This window comes from Epargyreus clarus, unplaced genomic scaffold, assembly GCF_041222505.1.
Source record: "Epargyreus clarus isolate Ecla_fem2 unplaced genomic scaffold, WU_Ecla_fem_2.2 ptg000035l, whole genome shotgun sequence".
NCBI lineage: Eukaryota > Metazoa > Arthropoda > Insecta > Lepidoptera > Hesperiidae > Epargyreus > Epargyreus clarus.
Genome location: NW_027332240.1, coordinates 2,906,368 through 2,927,247, shown reverse-complemented (window position 1 = coordinate 2,927,247; position 20,880 = coordinate 2,906,368). Strand labels below are relative to the sequence as shown.

Here is a 20,880-nt window from a genome sequence, read left to right as displayed (position 1 = left end):
GGACATATTCATATAGTTACTCGATACGAAAAACATCGATTATTTCTATTTGTCGATATTAGTATCGATACGTGAAGTGAACGTCGGCTTGTATTGCCTGCCTTGTATTGCACTATTGCAGAATTTATTTATTATTTCTTCTGTCATCAAAAAAATTAAGCGAAAGTTGACTTTAACAAAGCCGATACAAAATCGCATTTACGTGACCAAAAAACTATAGAAAATACAATGTTTTAGTTCTTTTCCTTTATACCAGGTATGTTACTATAATTCAATCACAATCATTCGTGTCAGTAGCATAGATGTGGGTCTTGATAATTATGTATTTGTCTTGTAAACAAAGCGTTTAAATTTAGAATTCATGTAAATTTAAGTTGGTGGTGTTCTGAGTTCAAAATGTCAGATGAAGTGTATGTAAGTAGTTGATTACACGCTAAAGTAATGGTACATTTACATATATGCATTTATATTCACGTAATTTTAACTTAGGTACTTCTATTTCGTGTATTAGTTTGTCCCAATCAATAAAAGTATTTTATAAACAAAGTAATATTATTATACCTCTATCACGTCGAGAATTATTATGATGAAGGGACAAAACTTCAATAGTTACTACACTGTAATGTAGTGAAGCAGTACTCATGTCGCAAATGAGCATCTGTAATCAACCCCACATAAGATTGAAGTCCTATTTGTGTGCGGCGACAGATGCACTGGTACCCTTTAGGATTATGTTTGAAAGTCTAATTATATCTTTTTTTTAATTAATGCCTTTAACTAGACTAAACTAAATTAGAATTCTCACAACACCTTTAAACTATGGTGTGTAGACAAAGCAGTGATAAAACTTACGCATAATACTCCATGTACTTATTCTTGCGAGGTACTCCCAGAAAGAAGTACACACAACTGCCTCCGATGCTACTGAGGATTAGCGCAATGGCAATATTTCTCTTAGTTTGTGCCCAGTGCAGGCCACGCATGATGGGCTTGTTCCGGCAGGGTGGGGGCGGCGGTGGGGGAGGGCACACCTGCGCACAAGGGTCTGGGGTCCGCGGTGGGCAACTCATGCTAAAATCAAAATTTATTATGCAAATATGCAGAAAAATGTCGAAGACTTGTTTTTTAATTTGTGTTTTGGATTATATAATAGCACGAAAAATTCAAGTCTACTACAGTAGTAGAATCTTTAGTAATTCAACCAAAATGGTCATGGTCTTCCTAATAACAATAATACTTAATGCTGTCAATTTGGTTTGATTGTCTTCGTCCCGCTAATGTCTACAATTTGCTATTTCAATGCGACTCATTGCTATATTCGGAGCAGACTAGCAGTTTGGCGCAGACTATAACAATGTAAAGTCAACATCTCGTAGGGCAAATATTTTCACCCTTTCAAGAAAGTAATTTAAATTCCTTGGAACTGGACAGCACTTTTGTTTGATCACCTACATAAAATAACTTTTTTGTTATATACCTTTAATTGTGTCAAAACACATTACTAATATAATAAAAATGTATTTATTAATTTATTCCCTTTACAATATTATATTTATTTATATTACAATTATAGTTACTATATATATGAAATTTTATGTAATAAAATAATTTATAAACTAAAAAAGGACTTATTTACAAAATATACAAGAAAACTATAAATAAAATAAGCTATCTAAAATTTCCGTGTGAGGCATGGTTCCTAAAACGCTGGCAGCATTTCCTTGCTGCACGGCAAGACTCAATCTTTGTGCAAAATAGCTGCCAGCTTTTTTCTAACTTCTCAAAAATTGGGCAGCATGAAGAAACTTCACACATCATATTACAGTAATAGTAAACACTTTCCTCTCTTTAATAATGAAAATTTATGAGAAAAAAAAAAACAATATAATAAATAATTCAAAACACATTACTAATATAAGAAATATCCTAATACATCTAAGTTCTTTGTCAACAGATCACTAATGATATTTGTAACACTTCTAATTTCAATGTTTAGGTTTAATAACTCCTAATTAATTTTCAGTCACAAATGAAATATGGCTCAAAGTTCACATGGCGGGAGCCACAGAAAAAGCCGCGAGCACGACGGGGGCGGCATGCGGTACACCAACACCGACTGGGAAGGCAAGGAGGCGCTCTACCAGCGAGAGCTGGACGAGGCCCGCGCCCGCGCTACACAAATGGAAAAGACTATGAGATGGTGGTCCGATTGCACTGCCAACTGGCGGGAGAAGTGGAGCAAGGTGCGCAACGAACGCAACAAGGCTAGGGAGGAAGCCAAACAGTTAAAGAGTAAAGTAGACGCCTTAACAAAAGAATTGGCTGCCATCAAGACAGAAAAGGTCGATCTTGAACAACAGGTAGCCGACGTCAAAAGAGACAATGAAAAGCTCCTCACGATTGGCGAAAGCAGGATAGTCTCAGCCGATCTAACGACGGAAGACGGCGTTGAATTGAGACGAAAGAATGTAGGATATGTCTCGCCAAACGATCAACCATCGGTCAGGCAACGAGCGTCTTTAGACTCTCATAAATTCTCAAATGTCGACAACGTGCTAGCGAATAAATTAAGCGAATTGAGGCTCCGATTGGACGAGACGTGTAAAAGTTTGCAGAGCGAGAAGGATCAGAAGGCGTTTTTGCTCACTAAAATAGAAACACTAACGGCCGAACTCCACAACACAAAGATGGAGTTGACGCACAGCGATCGCACGTTGGGATCCACAGATTCTAGTCATAGCGAAGTGGAGAGGCTGCAGAATGAGCTACAGGATGAAATTGCAGCCAAGCAAGTCCTCGAAGAAAAGATCGCGGAGTTCAAAATGGAGGTCGAAAAGCTCAAATCGGAAAACACGATACAATGGAGCAAGCGTGAGCTGCTTGAAACTGAAAATATAGCTATTCTGCGGGAAAATAAGAAGCTCTATAGCCAAGTTTGTGAGTTAAGAGAACAAATACACAAATTGAATAGAATATCGGACGGCAGCGCGTATGGTCCCTTCTCAAATGATCACAACACAAGATTAGATTCAAATGTATTGTACGTTAGGAAAACTAGTGTGAGTCCTCGGTCCCACGAGTCTAGCAACGGTTCGTCGGAAGCGAATTTAGCACACTTGGAAACTAAAACGAATACGTCAGGCGAAGACGACGAATTGGCGATAGTCGAACGAAATGAAAATTGTTAATACCTTCCGTTGATGTTCTCGAGAAAATCGTAGACTCGTTTCCACAATTACGAAAATTAATGTCGAATTCACTGTCATGTCATCACAGAACTTTTTGTTGAAATGACTTTTTTGATCAAAAAGGTCGAATGTGGCCTTAAAATACTAGTCTATTTTACTTGAAATTGACTTTTAATTTAAAGACTTTATTGAAGATATACTCCAAGTCATAATTTACTTTTAATCTGGCCGCCTATTGGCTACTATACGCTGAGCAACCGTTAGCTAACGATAAAGGAATGGTTAACGCGGCTGTCAACAGTTGTTCCACGAGTATTTAATTGAAAATTGATCAATTTGTTGAATAAGATCAAGTATGTGCCGCTCGTCGGTCGCTCAAACAACATATTGGATGTCCGAGCGGTAGCAGCTTAAGCAATTTTTCAGTAGTTTAAGCGACAATATAGTTGCATACGCAACTATTGTTCAGGCAATAGTAGCCAATACGAAAGAACATTAAATATCATTGTTATAAAATATTATAGTGTATTTCTTTGAAGTCTAAGAACAAACAGTTATAAAGATTTTTTAATCCGCCGTTTTTACACTGAAAAATAAAATCCTACAAGACTTACATATTAAAATAGTTCCAAATGTTAAAGTAACATTCCATTTTAAATTTCGATCAGCCGCGGTAATAAATGATATTAAAATGGCGGGAAATGTCACTCGGACGTACGCTGCACTTGCGTCGTCACTCGGCCATTTTCCGCGCGGTTTTCACTTTTCCAGTACGAATTATAGGATCATACATATTTCCTCGTGCGAGGTATCTACACATCATTGTTCAACGACTTACTCGGCCCATTGTTTGTGAGTATGTAAATCTGGCATAAAAATAATCGTTGTTCTTAACTTACTTTAGTAATTTTCATCCCAAAATTGCCATGGAACTAGCGACAGAACTTTTATTTACTTAATAATTATAATATTAAACGGAGACACGGTGAAGCGTGGCCATTTTAATATCTGACTGTTATTAAAGCTTATTAACAAAAATTAAGCAAGTTTTCTGTAAAATAAACAAAAATAAATGCGAATAATATGTAATACGCGTTGTTATATGAAAGATCTATAATTAAATCTCATTAGATGATTAGAACAAATCATTTTTACTCTCTAGGGGTTGAACAATACAAAGTGCAAAATAATTACAGGTATATTAATATGACGTAACGCAAAAGTAGGTATTGAAATATAGATATAGAATTAGGCTCATTGGTTCGTGTGTTTCTAAATCTCTGATTTATTAGTTTTGATTTTTTTTAATTATGCAAAAATACCTAGGTGCAGTAAATTTTGTGGAAAATGATTTAAATATTTTGTAGTATAGTTGTAATGTGGTATAAAAGTCATAGAACTCAACAGTGTAGAGATACTTGTTAGTTTAATGTAACACGTGAAGTCGTTTCAAATTTTTTTAATAAACGAATAGCTTAGAAAAGCAGCTAATTCACGTTCAAGTTTATTTCTTGGTTATACTTGTGGCGCCATCTTTTGTCATTAGCGAAAATACCGTTGATACAATTTAACAAATTATAGAGCTTTAAAATGGGACTATAAAAATGCATTTTGCTGCAAATCTTGCCGCGAACAATAATAATAGCGATGCGTCTTGCTGTAACGTGTTGTGTCTATGAAACAATGCAAGCTCGAGATGTGGCTACATTTATAACTGTAGTATCGCCGGGATACACTGGGATTGCGGTAAGAATTACACAACATTCGGGACGGGAACCGGACTTCTCTACAACTGCCACAAAAGTAGCCTGTATTGAGATTTATGGTAAATTTATTGTAACAAAAACATAACTTTAATTTCAAACTTTAATTTCACACAATCAAAATATTTTACAGGGAATGACGTATTTAAATCATGGACTTGTATAATTAATTAGAGCTGATAAATTAATGATAAATATTATTATGTATAATTTAAAAAATACCGATAGTTTTATTTGTATGATGATTAGTATAGTAATACTCCGAAACGAATGTATTTACAAATGTATGTGACATGTATGTAATATGTATAGCATTATTTATATCATTTCCTTTATACTCAACAATAGCTATTTTTTTGTCCTTTAGACCAAATAGCTATGCGTTGGTATTAGGAAGTGACTGTAAGTAGTACTTACGTAGGTAGTGTACAAAGTTTTTTTTGGCCTAAAATATAGGTAATATTGACCTGCGCAACGTTAACAGCTAACAATTGAAACTAACCACGTGTAAACAATGACAATGGTAATAAATAGCTCTTAAAAACTGTCTATTTACTTTAACAAGATTTCAGTATGCCTAATTTTATATTTTTTGTAAGATGCGTGTAGTTCTATTATTATGTTTTTTGTAATCAGATCTACAAGAATTTCCCGAAGTAAATATAAAATGATTCCAAAATAAAATAAACTTGTAGATGTGGAAAGTATTAGAAGACCTGAGTCCAGCAGTGGGAACATGATGAGTTGAAGATTATTACAATTTGATCACAGGTGTCCTTAAACTACAGTTATTAACTAATTTCAGATTCAGTAGCTTTGCACCACTCGCCGAAGGATGAAGTTCCATCCACACCAACTGGACCCGTGGCGGTCCTCCACAGTTCGGTTTGCACGGACATTCTTGCCACGAACGTGCAAGATGTGGAATGAACTTCCTCCTGAGGTATTCCCAGATCTATGACATGGGGCTCTTTAAAAAAGGTGCAAAAAGAGCTCTCCTTAAAAGCCGGCGATGCATTGGCGACTCCCCTGGTGTTGCAAATGTTCATAGGCGACGTTGACTACTTTCCATCAGGTAGCACGTCTGCTTTATCGTTAAGGCTTAAATATAAAAAAAAATCATATTCTTGCTCTCACCATAATTGATCAGTCACTTAAAAATTTCAATAGCGCGATACAAGATTAATGGGGCGCCATCTATTATTCATCGTAGAGGACACCTTGCATTGTTTTATGTTATTTATGTATTAATTATCGTGCACAATGAATAGTTCTTAGTGTTTGTTGAAAATTGTGATAGTTTAGTTTTCATTTACTTATCATTCTAACGTGTTTAGATAATAAAAAAACATTGATGACTGACAGCATATTTGTACACTTATCGTTTAAGTTAAAACTTATTTATTTATCGCTTTACGTGCTTTAAATATTGCAATTATAATAATAGCTATTATAATATTTTATATGACTTATAAGTTTGTATTTTCTTATGGTATAAATATGCCTATGATAATATTATTCATTCCTTTTTGTTTAATAAAATTAAGTTCACGTTGATTTTTATTTAGCTGAATATAAATAGTAATTCTGTCAAAAGGTCCTAAACATTGTATATTAGTAAAATAAAAGATCAAGCAAAATTTGGTGTATTATTGGTATATTTATTACTTATTTAAATAAGTTACTAAGATAACAAGAACATATCTTCAAATATAATGCAGTAAAATAAACTAAAGCCCACTATCTAAATACAAACAATTTTTAATTCTTATTTTACCATTAAAATGGGAATAACATTATTTTTTTTTTAACCAAAAATGTAGAGATCTTTATAAACATTAGAAACTTTGCAGCAAAGCAGTGCGCAACTATATACTTTACTTATTCATAGTAATATGACAATACTCGTAGTTAAGAAACTTTCTAATGATGTCTATGTTGTCTACCCATAAGGCTCAGCCATCACAAGTCAGCTCAGACTTCCATCCCGACCAATCTAATTTTTGAGTCTATGGCACTAACGAAATCAATGCTAAGAATATAAAATACACGAGTATATAAAGTGTTATTGATTTTCAAAATCAAAAAATCCAAAATCTCCCGTTTTCATCCATTCAATCATCAATAATGCCGAGGTCAAGATTGCTGGCTGGCGTCATTGGTTCGTCTTCCACCGCCTCCAGGTTGTCTGAGGGTTCGAAGTTCGCGATGGGCAGCATCCCCAGTTTTTTAAACTTCGATTGTAAATGCACTCTCTTCAAATCCCGCTTCTCTGGTTGTGGTATCCCCGGCATCTTAAAGGGCCCGTCCTTCTCGAGCCGCTTCTGAATTTCTTCTTTGATCTCTGTGATATCTGCAAAATCATTCGCCGTAGAAGTACTAGGTTCCTCTAATTGTTTCGATTTGTCAATCTTCTTTATAGTCAGGCCTGGCATTAAGCTGATCATCTTGAGCGCGTCCATTTTCTTATCAGACTCTTTCTTGTCAATCTTTCTCTTTTCTAGAATCGACGGTTTGCTAGCGTTCTTCATCGAGTCGATGATTTCGATCTCATACAGCTGCCCTTCGTCCTCCGTCCTTATAAATACTGGTAGCGTATCTATTTGAATATCCAATTCTTGTTCGTTTTCCTTGTCAACTTTTTCAGTATCTTCGTTTTGTGTTTTATCTTCCTCCAAGTTAACTGTCACTTCTTCTTCATTTATAGCTGTCACTTTTTCTGACAGATGAACGGTTTTACTATAGGGATTCTCTTCAGGTTGTATATTATCATAATCATCGTCTATATAGTCCTCGGTGACAAGGTCGCTATCACTATCATCGTCATCATCGGATTTGTCGTCATCAGAATCCTCGCTGTCCGAACTCGTCCCTCTTTGATCCGTATCACTGCAATTCCGACCCCGTTTTACCGCTCGGGGGCTAATAGGAAGTCGTCGCTTTCTCTCAGAGTTTGTAAGTCTGTCCAAAAATTCCAATTTAGGTTTTGCCCTTTGGTCCCTCACAAATTCACATGTTTTAACTTTGGCGGAGACTTTTTTCTGTTTAGTTGATCTTTTTTTCCTGAAATCAATTGTGGAAGTTGGAGTTTAAACTTATTTATATTATTTTCTTAACTTCACTTACAGCAAAGACATGATTCCTTAGTTTTTGATCTGATCATCCACATACATTTCAGAAATTCACCCTGTGTAATATATAGGACGTTGAGAAAACTTCGACAGCGTGATTCAAGATACGAGTAGCGCCATCTTTGGGCAAAATCTAAAACGTCATCAATATCTTTAATATCTAGGTATCAAAACTTTGAAACTTACCTCTCCTCGGCGTTCATGAGATGCTTCACGGGATCCACGCCTTGCTTCATGGCTTTCTCCCTGATCGCTCGACGAGATTTCAGTAACTTGTCATCGTCACGACTACCCTCTCCTTTTTTTTCTGAAATAAAATATTGTATTATTATCATAATCTACAAGTATACAAGTAAAATATACAGATATGAAAAGATCGGCAGTGTGTTGTATTATGAAAGCACCTACGTAAGCACTAAATTGGAAAGACTAAATTTTCTGACAATACCTATATGTGAAGGAACAGGTATTTTTCGATCTTCAGTATCGTGCGTGAAATTATCTTAGAAATTATTAAATGGTAAGTGGCTAGTGCCGCCTGTGGACATATGTAATTAACCCTCATAGATTAGTAAAGATTACTCACTCCTAACAAGAAAATATAACCAGATCTGACAATTGAAATAGTCACTGTCATCTATTTTCGTGTTTGAAAAATATAAAAAAAATGTAGTATTTTAGATCATTTATGAATGAATCGATATTTCTCCGCACTTTTTCTTCTATTTCGTGTTTTTGCACCACTTAACTGCGCATGTCGGCACTGTTCCGCGTGAATTAGACCATGACAGCCATTAAATGGCTGACAGAATTGTCAGCCGTTTAAGCCATTTAATGGCTTCCTTCAATCACAAGGCGGTGCGATATCTATACTTATCTATGTTAACCTTAGATAAAATTAGAATTTTGCCCGAAGTTGGCCACATATGCACTGCTACCTCTGAGGACGAACTTAAAACGCCTCGGATAAGTATGTCTTCCTTACAAAGATATATATTTGTAAACATATTTACTAACTTTCAATTTATGATCTAACTCAGACCTTACCGTCCTCATATATACCGCTGATGATCTTCTTAAGAGATGATTGTAAATCATTTGTTAAGTTCTCATTAATATATTGTAGGTTACGATTGAATTCCACCGTTTCTGAAATATTACCAATATGCTTTATCATTGGTACATGTTATGGAGCAAGTGATTAATAAATAAATAATTTAGTTTTATACCCGGAATTTTTGCCTTAGTTTTTCTTAGTCCCGCACTTTAGTCAGTGGTCATGTTTATATTCCCATAGGTGTATGGAAATAAGTTACATATAGAATATATTCCTAATTGCTCTCATTTGGTTATTTTAAGATCGTAAGTCTTATTATCAAAAGGAAATTATTATTAAAATGCATTCTTAAAAAAACTTTAAACTTCTACAAAATTAAGACGTCCATATAATAACAATAAATGAATAGAAGTCTGGTCATTTTATTCAAGTGCGCTATTCTATCAGTCAATATTAAAAATTAAATACATACTTAAGTCTTTTTATTTTACTCGAGTATATTTTATCACGTTATGTTGAAAGATACTCTGGCATTTTGAAACAATAATAACTGTGTACTATTCTACCAGTCAATTTAAAAAATTGAATACTAAGTCTTTTTATTTTACTCGAGTATATTTTATCACGTTGTGTTGAAAGATACTCGAGCATTTTGAAACAATAATAATTTTGTAGTCTATTGTAAATTATTTATAGCAAAAGCTAAGTTCCATTTTAATAATAAATCTTCGGTAAATACAGTTTTTTTTACTAAGAGGCTTTAGAAATGTTATGAAATTTTGGATCCTATTGAATCCTATTATATGAGGCCGATCTTACCCCCTGTTTAATTAATTATATAATATTGATATATATAATTTAAATACTAATATTTATAAATATTAATATTTATTTCCGGGTATTATAGCGTTATTTATTAATCACTTGGTCCATAACACAACAACACATTCAACATAACTACAACATAAGCTTTGCGTATCAAGACAACCAGAGCCTGTACATTCAATATTACATGCAATCATACGATATTAGACTTCATTTGTATGTATCTATTTATATATCTTATTGTAAATTTCTTAAGAACTTAAAAACATATTTTGTATTATCTATAACATCATTGCTCTAATATTGTATGATTGGCTTGTAATTAATTGAGAGTAGGAGAAATATTGGGCGTAACCACTTCTTTAAATCAATATCTAATTTAATGACCATAAACAACACTCGAGTCTGTTTCAATAATAGTCCTTAGTAACAATATATTTATTACTACTGACGATTTATACTACTGACGAGTCAGTAATTTCAGCATTTATATATTTTGTGCACTGTTATTTTGGAATAGAAAGTATAAAATATTTTTAAACAGAGTGCCAGGTTAAGGTAGCACTTGATTGCTTCACATTTTTAATTCATATTTAAATAGTTATTTATACAGTTAATAACAAAATGTTTTTAATTTTTCCTATTTTGTATAAAAATATAATATTATATATAATTTAAGGGAATGTCTACATTTCCAGATTCCTTTATTATTTTCTGTACGAAGAGGTGACACCTGGCTACGCCCAAACTCTCATCTATGAAAATCCTTTCAGAATGCATTGCTTCCGAGGAGGATGTAGAGGTCTATAAGCGCGCAATGCTGGGTACATGTTTATTGAATACGCGTAGCTTGTGCAGGCGTAGCTAGACATTTATATAATTGAGCGTTAAATTTTTGATCATTAAAGTATGAGAATAAGTAAATTTAAAGCATTCTAGCTGCGCCTCTTCGCTAGCCATCATAGATCTGAAAAATTTTGCGCGACGCTCAGTTCCATTATAATAATGCCAATAGGGTTCGGTTAAATTACTGGTAATTTGTACCCCAACATTGGCGAAACAACAATGCTGAACGTGAGTGTGTCGGTTCGGCTTAAGTCCTTATAGTATATATAAGGACATACGTTGTTTGTTCACCGCCACCATTAACGAGCCGATAACAAATATATAATGACGGCGCCGAAGTAGCGTACATACATTGACTATAATCGCTTGTCCACCGCACGTCCGTCACCCGAGCATGTTTATCCCGGCCGCCGATAGTCGAGTAGATCGGCGTGACCCGTAGATCGGCACCGAGATTTTGACGGGCCGATGTGCCGGCAATATAAAACACGTTGGGACTTGTCCATATTAAATCGGCCCGAAATAATCTCGTTCTCGGTATCGGTGACAGTGCGGTGAACAAACGACCTTAAGCTGAACCGGCACAACACCGTTCTATAATCACATTTCATTTTACACATTCAGTCGTCAGCGAGAAACGGGAGGATACAGATATATGGAGACGCACACAATAGGGTTCATAGATATAGTTTGAATATAATAATCATAAACACAATTAGGTAAACAATTACAGTACCATAGGAAAACATACAGTGTAAACATCATATATATATTTATAGGAGAAAATATGACCTACTACTAACACCATTGTTGGCTTTTTATAACAAAAAAAAAACAAAATAAAATCCAGACCAGTTGTCATGGCGGATTCTAAGCTTGGACACCACCGAAATTATAATATAAAAGCGACCTGCAGTACAAGTGTTCTATACACCTAACAGGTCATATCAAAATAACACGCAAATATCTGCAATATTTAAGTATTAAGGATATAACACCATCCACAATGTGGACATCTAGACAAAACTACACACAAAGAGCTTTTAAGCGATGCACTATCCAATCTACTTTAGCATCCTATTATATACTAAGTGATGACAGATCGTAAGTAAGGAAAATAATAAATGATTAACATAAAACTATACATGATTTTAGCAACTAATTGGCTGAAAGCTTACTCGAGTCGTTTTACCTTCCCGAGTGTTTTTAAACAATCGGTTGCGTAGTTTGGTACGACTCAAGTCTTTGTGTCAAACAACCCAATGACTCGAGTCGTGTATAGAGATGAGTCAACACGGTTTACTAATGACCGTTATTAGTAATAAACGTATCAATTGTTGCTGGCCAAATATAAAAAAATACTATTTCTAGTGTACACAAATTGTTATTGAAAAGCAAACGAACAGCAGTATTAAGCACTGTTGAAGCTTTACGAACTATTCTTCTATAACTATACTATAACTTGGTCTTCAGTCGTCTTACTACCGTAACGTATCTATGGCTGACATCAGGTAGGACTTCAATCCAATCCGAAGCTTGTTTACATATATCGATGGACAGCAGTAGCCATTTTCTATCAGGTAACTTTTTTTTTTATTTACGAGGGGGTATCCTTCAAAAGGTACCCGACGACGTGGGACCGACGCCGGGTTATGTGGGATTTTTACCGCACTAAAACCCGGTGTCCGTCAACACAACCGAAGTCCTCCAAGCGCGATGCCCCGATCGGGCTCTACCCAGGGGGAGCACTTGTGGCTCCTCCCACACCATCTGGTGTTTACGACGGTATGCGACCATACACACCGTCGTCCTTCCCGGGGTTGCTTGCTGGACGGTTCGAGCTCACACTCTTGCCGCCCGCAACCCCGTAATCCCCCTTTTAGTCGCCTCTTACGACAGGCAGGGGATACCGTAGCCCTATTCTATTCCCGGGACTACAGGGACAATTATCAGGTAACTTACATGTTTATTTGTAGTAGTCTTTAAAAATGCACACGATGCTGTCGCTTGGGACGCGAAATTTTTGTGCGCCCATGAGGCCGACAACTTCGACACATCTCTCAAAGTACTCTCATAGTCGGCCCTGTTCGTTTCCTATTTCTCAATTACTAATAATAAATCTTCCAGCCTAATTTAAATTGTACAATTCGAGTTACATGATTTCGACTCGAGTTCACTCGAGTCACTTTACTCTGAGTTGGCACATCTCTAAACGTTCTGTAGGCCACGATAAGCTTGCGACATGCAAAAATATTAACATACTATTAGTACATGCACTTACCTAAAATAATACGCATTTTAGGTGCGTTTACATTATTCGAAATGAATGGGGTAGCTGAATTTAGACAAAATATTTTATTACAATAGAATTAGGCTAATTCAGTGCATCATCAATCCATTAATGTCCCACTGATGGGCGTAAGACTCTTTTAGTTATTAGCTTTTTCTAACTAGCAACAAAATTGCAATACTAATTAGACTTATGTAGCTTTATATTACATTTTTTAAGTATCCACATAATAATAATTAACAGGATATAATATATAATAATAAACTATAGTCTAATCTGCTTTTACACATACTCTATAAAAATCTTAAGCACTTTTATATGTTAGGATAAAATAGGATAAAATGAGATGAAATCATCACAAGGGTTTTCTTCATTTTAATATTATTTAAACCACTGAGGTGTTGGATCTGAGAGTCCTCGAGCCCAGCAGTGGTCACTAATGGAATGTTGATAAAGTTCCCCGTTTAGTTAAAGTACGAAATAAACTTAAAATGTCTAACCTAATTTAGTTAGCTGGAAAAAGCACAGCATACTAAAACGTTTTTATTTTAGTTACTAAGTACTAAGATGATGGCAATATTAGTATGTATACCTTGAATCAGTAAAGATTATATTCCAAAAATGGCAATTTTTATTTTTACTGCTCACGCGTTATAGAGAAAGGACGAGTCGAGTCTATTCGCCTTATCTTTATTTATTAAAATATGTTATCATTTTGGATTACAATCTTTATTAAATCAATTTATAATTATCGATATAATTAGCAAAATCAGTTAGTATAAGCTAACTCTAATAAAAAATATTTACACTAAATAATTAAGGCTTTCTACGTCCGAAGCCCTAGTATTAGTTTGGGCGGTGGACCCCCAGCTTGACCGGGAATTGAACCCAAAGTCTGCGTGTCAGTTTTACTTATGTACAAGTTGTCGCCAAAGTATTAATATTAGTAGCATAATTTACACCCTATATTTCTAAAGCTTAAAAACGCGGAGCGTTTTTCTACCGCTACCGCACGCGGTTGCGGAACCGCAACACGCGTAGAGAAATGAAAATTTTGGTAAATGAAAGTTGCCGTTTTCACGCGATTTAGTTCCGCGACGCGGTTTCGCAATTTTTTGCGATTTCCGTTGTGACGGTGGACAAAGTAATTATACCGATATATTTGAATCGTATGGCTCTATGTAACAGTGGGGGTAGTCGCGCGTAATCGCGCAAAACTGCGATCTTATGAGTTTTAAAACAAAACAGCGCGATTCCGCAGATTTTCGCGTCTGCCACGAAGACGGACGAAAAACGCTCCGTGAATCACACTCTAACATATCTATTAACTAATTTGGCGTAGACTCGTGTTAAAGTTAATAAGCATTGGTCTTTTTCACATAATAGTAAGCAACCTAGTGTAGCTCGGCCATTGTTTCTCAAGCGATGAACCTATCGCGACCCCCTGAAGTGTATGATTCCAACACAATTTAAGTTTTCTGAATGTTTATTATAATATTTACAAATCTGATTTTTTGCGTTATTAATTCAAAGCTTTAAATTATTTTTAAAAGATAATAAAACTCATACTTTCCTGTGTCCAAAATAAAAAATAATAATATTTAAGATTATGAAAAGATACATTTTTATTTTGATTTTTTTAAAGTTAAAATTCTATATGTGTGCAAAGGAATCTTGAAATTCAACCATATATACAAACAACTAACTTTTCTTACCGGACGTCATGACCCCCACAATAAATGTTTGACAAGCGATGCTCAAGATTTAATAAAATCGCTATAATAATATTTGACGCCATTTTTTCCCTGCGGGATTCTCAAAATTTTCCAGTGTAATGTAAGGTCATCATAAACCCCAAAAAAGTTATATTCATGTACAATTGTGTCATAATTGTTTACTGAATACAATTTATAACTAATACTATAATTTAATACTAGAATTATCAGTTTAAATACTCACCATCCAAGTTATGTCCTATCTATACTAATAAATGTTATGATCTAACAACAAGTCTTTAAACTTAATCTACAACTAATTTACTATTATTTACTAATTACTATTTATGGGATGTAAATGAAATGAACCTTAATCATATCTTAACTACCAGTGGCGGAATAAGGTCGTCGTCGGCCGGGCGGGAGTATGAATGAGGCCCCCCAATCTACGAAGCTGATCTAATTTTACAAGTTTTTACAAATGTATGCAAGGGAACTTGTAGATACTTGGAGCCCCCCTAGGACCAGAGTCCCGGCGTGAATAACCCACGCCACTCCTAGCTTAGTCCACTAATGGATACTACACACCCTACCTATAGTATGATGCAAGCAGGTTTAAAAATAAATAATAATCACAATCTGGGTTACGAAGCAAATTCTTTAGATTCTAGTGTCTACAAGTCCCCTAGACCTCCTGTAAAACTGACAAACCTATCGTTATTTTAAAATTGTAAGTTTATAGCTAATTCTAAAAATATCTAGTGACTCCCCGCAACTCGTCAAGAGATGGCGCCATATGTATTCTGAATCACGCTATCGATGATTTCTAAATATCTTGTATATACAATAGACTGAGTCAAAAAAACAAATGTTTTTTTTAGTAAATGCATGTAAAATGCTCCCCAGGCATTATCACTTCGCCTACAGGTAGGATCTCTTTTTGCAAAATTAAACCTGCTTCCATCATTGAATAAATAAATAATAAAAAAGATTTTCGCTTCAACAGCATTGTAATATTCTTGCTTTGTAATAAATTTTATTTACCATCAAAGTGACACAATTCGAATTGAAAATATATAGAGCTAATTAATATAGAATTAATTAGATACTACAGATTAGAAATAATTAGTATAGAATTAATTTAAAAACAAAGAATAGCCGAATTTTGAAAATATAGCCAATGTCACATTCACAACGATACCTCACACATACTAAAAATCGAAAATCATACCAATTACCATCATTGCCAATACCATCATTACCAATCGGATAAAAAAGAAGTTACAATCAATACAATTTTGAATAAAAACATAAAAGCTAACTATTCGACAAAAAGTATTTTGAATTTTTTGAAGTTATACTTCTTTTCTGTTTGGGAAGATAATGAGCGTTTTTTTTTTTCAAAGTTGACCAAGACGCTAACTAGTAAAAGAGGCAAGGTTTGAAGAAAAAGGTTTTTTTTTTTAATGTATTTTTAAATGTTTTATTTCTTTTTAAGTATCGCATGATCAGATACGACACGCTACTTATACGATATAATACCGTACCAATGATTTATAATATATTTTTTGTTTTGTGTCTCTCTATTTTATGCGCTTGAACACATTAATAGACGCACATTTTTTCTACTAAACACGCTAAAGAAGTATAACTTCTTACATGTGTACACAAGTACACACATGCTTCTTTATTCGAAATTTGAATTGTGTCACTTATTTGCCAGTAATATTTCCGCCAACGCCATTTTTCATGGACGATACTATTCACAATATCACTATACATACGCTATGCAATAAATAGGTGATTTTAAACAACTTACCGGAGATAGCCGCTTTGGCTAGCGTATATCTATCAGTTATGGAACCGAGTTCCCTTATGATATCTAACTCCTCGTTTTGTCTGTAAAAGACGCCTTTGGGACGTACGCCCAGTTTGTCGATTGATGTGTATCCTAAAATAAAAATGGTAATTTTAAAAACAATTTATTGACTATACTATGGAGTAGGGTTGTTTGCTGCTTTCATTTTATAAATAGTTTTGGGAGAATATCTATGCCAAGGTTGTGTGTGTGGAGGGGAGGGAGGTAGATAAGTTGTTAGGTTTTTGCCTAAGTTATGGGATAACTTTAATATTTACAAGAAGTCAGGAAGGATATGTTTTTCACTCCCCATAGTAGTAAAACATCTGTTGGATATCTACTTCCTTTGGTGTAGGTACAATACAATCCAACCACTTTTTAGATATCGACGTTCAAAATTGAAATATCGGTACCTAATATCTAAACACCTGTACCTACCTCCGACAAATTCTGGGGAAGACACTAGATTGTTCCTGAAGTTACTTCCACCCACCTCCTAGATACTTTCGTATAAAAAGCCCTATATCTAGTTAACCCCACCCACATTTCAGATGCTTCCGGAGAGTGAGCCCTGAGTATCTAAGGTACCATAAACACCTAACCATTTTATAGTTAGCCCCACCCACCTTCAAGATACTTCCGTATAGCGAGGTCCATCCCGTGCTCCCGCTCCGCGAAGTGGTACTGCACGGGCCCGCGCACCAGCACCGCGGCCAGCACGTACAGCACGTCGTGCCGCTTCTCCCGCCGCGCCACCAGCTCCAGCCGGTCGATGGCCGCCACGTCCGCCGGCACGATGCGCAGGTGCGCGAAGCCGGGGTACGGCTGCAGGTTGAGGAGCGCGTACACGATGAACAGGCCCGCTACCGACTCCTGGTAAGAGAAATAATAATACAAATTGAAAAACAAATGTTGTGTAGCGATTTTCCGCTACTCATCAAAAGATGGCGTTACAAGTAGGAGAAAAAAAAATGCAAAAAAAAAAACATTGCTGTATGGCGAGTTCCCACTACTCGTCAAGAGATGGCGCTACAAGTATTCTAAATCATGCTATCGAAGTTTTCTCAATATCTTGCATTTATAAGCTCTAAACTGAGAGTCAGAGCACGGCTGCTCCCCGGGTTTTTTTTTTCTTTATAATAAAGGAATAGCAGACGAGCATGCAGTCCACCTGATGGTAAGTGGCTACTGCCGCCCATGGACATCTGTAATCAACCCCAGATAGGTTTAGATATTTCAACCTGAGGTCGGCCACAGATGCGCCGCTACTCCTGAGGACTAAGCTGGAACGCCTCGTAAAAGTCTGTCTCCCTTACCACACCCTTCAAACCGGAACGCAGCAGCGCATAACACTGCTGTTATTAGGTAGAAATAGGTGTGGTAGTGGTGCCGCCGGAGTCGAATCACAAAGGGTTCTACCACCTTCAAATAATCACTTAGCCTACAGGGAGATCTCCCTTTGCCAAAGATACATAAATATGATGATTAAATAGATGACTGTTACTCGGTAATACAAGATTAAGAGAGTATATGAAAGTAAGCAATGATTAAATACTTGAATTAGAGATACTCGATATAATTGAAATAGTCAGCATCGATAAAATGAAAATTACAAATTAAAAAAATTATGCATTATAATAAAAAGTATTTGTGTATTCATGTTTTGTTTACTTACCTCGAAATTTTCCGTGTTCTTAAGCATATAATGTTTTGCTATGTGTATGACCTCTTCTGAAAGTTCTGCTATTTCTGCACCTAAGATTCTTCCCCTGGGAAAGAGCAGTTAAATTAACGATATAAGATACCCATATACATAATAAAATTTTAGACAATTCGACATTTTTTTCAAACGCCGGTATAATTATTTTTTAACTCTCTTTCTGTTATAAGTTTAAAAGCAAAGAAGCACGCAGTTCAGCTTCAGCAAGTGTTAACTGCCATCTATAGACATCTGCAACCAATTCTATATAAAACGGGTTTTACCCGAAGGTAATTACAAATGCTTTGTCACTCCTGAGGATTAAGATGGTTGCCTCGTGAGTAAATCAACCAGCATCCACACATTTCCACCTGAATGTCGTGCTTAATTACGTTAGAAATAGGTGCGGCAATGGTATCACTTCAGTTAAACCATATAGATTCTACCACCATTCAACATTACTATTTTATTAACCAAGTTTTTTATGTTACTTGTAAAGACAGCCCATGTTCATCTGCTTCCAAAGAGAGCAGAACACCTGAAAGTTGAGGTTCTCCACCTTCATACACCTGTGCACTAGCTCATCGCAGTCGTCAGCGAAGCCGTCTGCGATGTGCACCTGGTGGATGAAGGGTCCGAAACCTAGAAATATAAATAACGTAAAGATTTTAGAATAGCGAGATTGTTCCGAACTGCGACTGTCAGACCACGCTACCCGGACATGATCACCTAGCCCAGCGGGAGATCTCCCTTTGCCAAAAGATAAATTGTAGAAGATCGAATTCGTTGTTGTTTTATATACACGTTTATTTTTAGTTCGTTTTTAATATATGTATATATTTTATTTTGTTGATATATATTTCTAGTATAAATATTGCTTTTGTAATAAACACTTAATTTAATCCCCTTTTTCCTCTGAGCGTCTACTGGATGGCCAACCAAAAAAATGTGTACAATACAAAGAAAACAATAGGGCAATTGACAGCTTTTTGGAAAATACTTCAAATTGTTTATTAAAGCATAATACATTTGTAGTTTGATCAAATCTATTCTCTATTTTCTATAAAAATCATCATCAAAGTTTAAATCTATAAAAGTGCGCCAAAACGCTAGGTACGCCATATTTGAGTGTCAGTAGTGTTAACTGTCACATGATATCATGACGTCACCTGCTCGTAAATTAACTTTTAGTTGTCAAATTGGCAACAAATTGTAATAACCAACAAGATTATGTGGTTTAATCAACTTAACTGTTTATAAAATGGCTTATAAATGGTGTATAGTGCCACAATGTAGTAATACGTCTAATAAAACACCAAAGAAATTGTTTGTTAGCATTCCGAAGAGCACAAAGGTTCGGAAAAGATGGTTAATGCTCGCTCGCAGGGACCCGAAAGATATTAAAGCTAGTAGTAATGTTTTTAACCGACTTCAAAAAAGGAGGAGGTTTCTCAATTCGACCGTATATATAAATTTTTTTATGTTTGTTCGGCGACTTTTTCATGATGCCGCGACCGATCGACATGATTCATACACCATTGTATGCGGCTAGTTTCACAGGGGGTCCCATTTCGAGGAAATTTGAAAATTTTCGCCAGTTTTCCCGGAAAATTGGAAAAACCCGATTTCACATAAACTTCAACAACTCGAGTATTTCTTAACTAATTTCAATATTCTAATATATAGTGTGTCCCATAAATCATGGATAACCTTGGAACTTCATGTAGGGCACACAATGTCCTATCAGAATATCAACATTTATTTTCGCCTAAAGTCTCATGACTTTCGAGTTATTTGCATTATTGTAAAAATTGCACAAAATACACAATTTTAATTACTCTTTGAATTGTGACAACCATAAATAGAGAGGTTTTTCTAGTTTATTTCTTGAATCAGATTCATGAATTCATGTTCTATCGGATTTTCATGGATCATAGCGAAACAACTTTTTATCTGATCGTAAATTTGAAATTGTTATTAAACCAAATTCAGATATTTATTTGGTTCTTTATTTATATTTGGGAAACATACAATATTTATTACAAACAATAAGATATCAAAGTGCACAATACTTTGAAAACTTGTCTATTTTATATAGGTACTTTCCAAAAATGCAAATTAAATGTGATTAAAAGGAAGTCTTTAACACACGTTTTGCGAATTAAAATGATAGTAATATTCAAGGGCAGAATAGCGATCTTAACTTTTATTTAAAATAATAAAAACCTGTGGTACTTACGCGGCATTCTTGTATTATCACGTTTCTTTGAATTTACTTAACAATACCGCTTCTACACATACAAATAAATTTATTAACTTCTCTAGTTTAAATTTGATTTCAACTTGTATACCTAATTAATTATTTTAAATAAACAAATTTATACAGAAGCAAGTGTGTACATTTTGTTGTATTTTCATGACAATATTGACAAATGACAATTAGTTTTGACATCATAAAATTGACATAACGCTTCTAGGTGTTGCAAATGCTATAAATAATAGCATTAT

General features: G+C 35.1%; 2 protein-coding genes across 2 annotated transcripts; one reads left to right on the top strand and one right to left on the bottom strand.

Moving 5' to 3' along the window:
- Nucleotides 1–2,005: 2,005 nt before the first annotated feature.
- Nucleotides 2,006–3,943, top strand: LOC140756554 (coiled-coil domain-containing protein 102A). Its single transcript, XM_073092076.1, has one exon. The coding sequence runs from the start codon at nt 2,037–2,039 to the stop codon at nt 3,186–3,188; it is 1,152 nt and encodes a 383-aa protein (XP_072948177.1). The 5' UTR covers nt 2,006–2,036; the 3' UTR covers nt 3,189–3,943.
- Nucleotides 3,944–6,591: 2,648 nt separating this feature from the next.
- On the bottom strand, nt 6,592–20,808 carry LOC140756553 (uncharacterized). The gene is made up of 8 exons (XM_073092075.1): nt 20,612–20,808; nt 18,864–19,014; nt 18,349–18,442; nt 17,300–17,546; nt 16,635–16,766; nt 9,130–9,231; nt 8,269–8,389; nt 6,592–8,014 (listed from the first exon to the last, which is right to left on the bottom strand). Exons 1-8 carry the CDS (start codon nt 20,616–20,618, stop codon nt 7,066–7,068), a joined length of 1,803 nt encoding a protein of 600 aa, XP_072948176.1. The 5' UTR covers nt 20,619–20,808; the 3' UTR covers nt 6,592–7,065.
- Between the last annotated feature and the right edge of the window lie 72 nt (nt 20,809–20,880).

Excerpts from the sequence above, each read along its gene's own strand:
- LOC140756554 (XM_073092076.1), top strand. The coding sequence starts at position 2,037 with ATGGCTCAAAGTTCACATGGCGGGAGCCACAGAAAAAGCCGCGAGCAC.
- LOC140756553 (XM_073092075.1), bottom strand. Across the intron at positions 9,232-16,634 it reads AGCCAAAGCGGCTATCTCCG|AAACGGTGGAATTCAATCGT; the intron begins GTAAGTTGTTTA and ends GTAATATTTCAG. Across the intron at positions 8,015-8,268 it reads CTCATGAACGCCGAGGAGAG|GAAAAAAAGATCAACTAAAC; the intron begins GTAAGTTTCAAA and ends AATTGATTTCAG.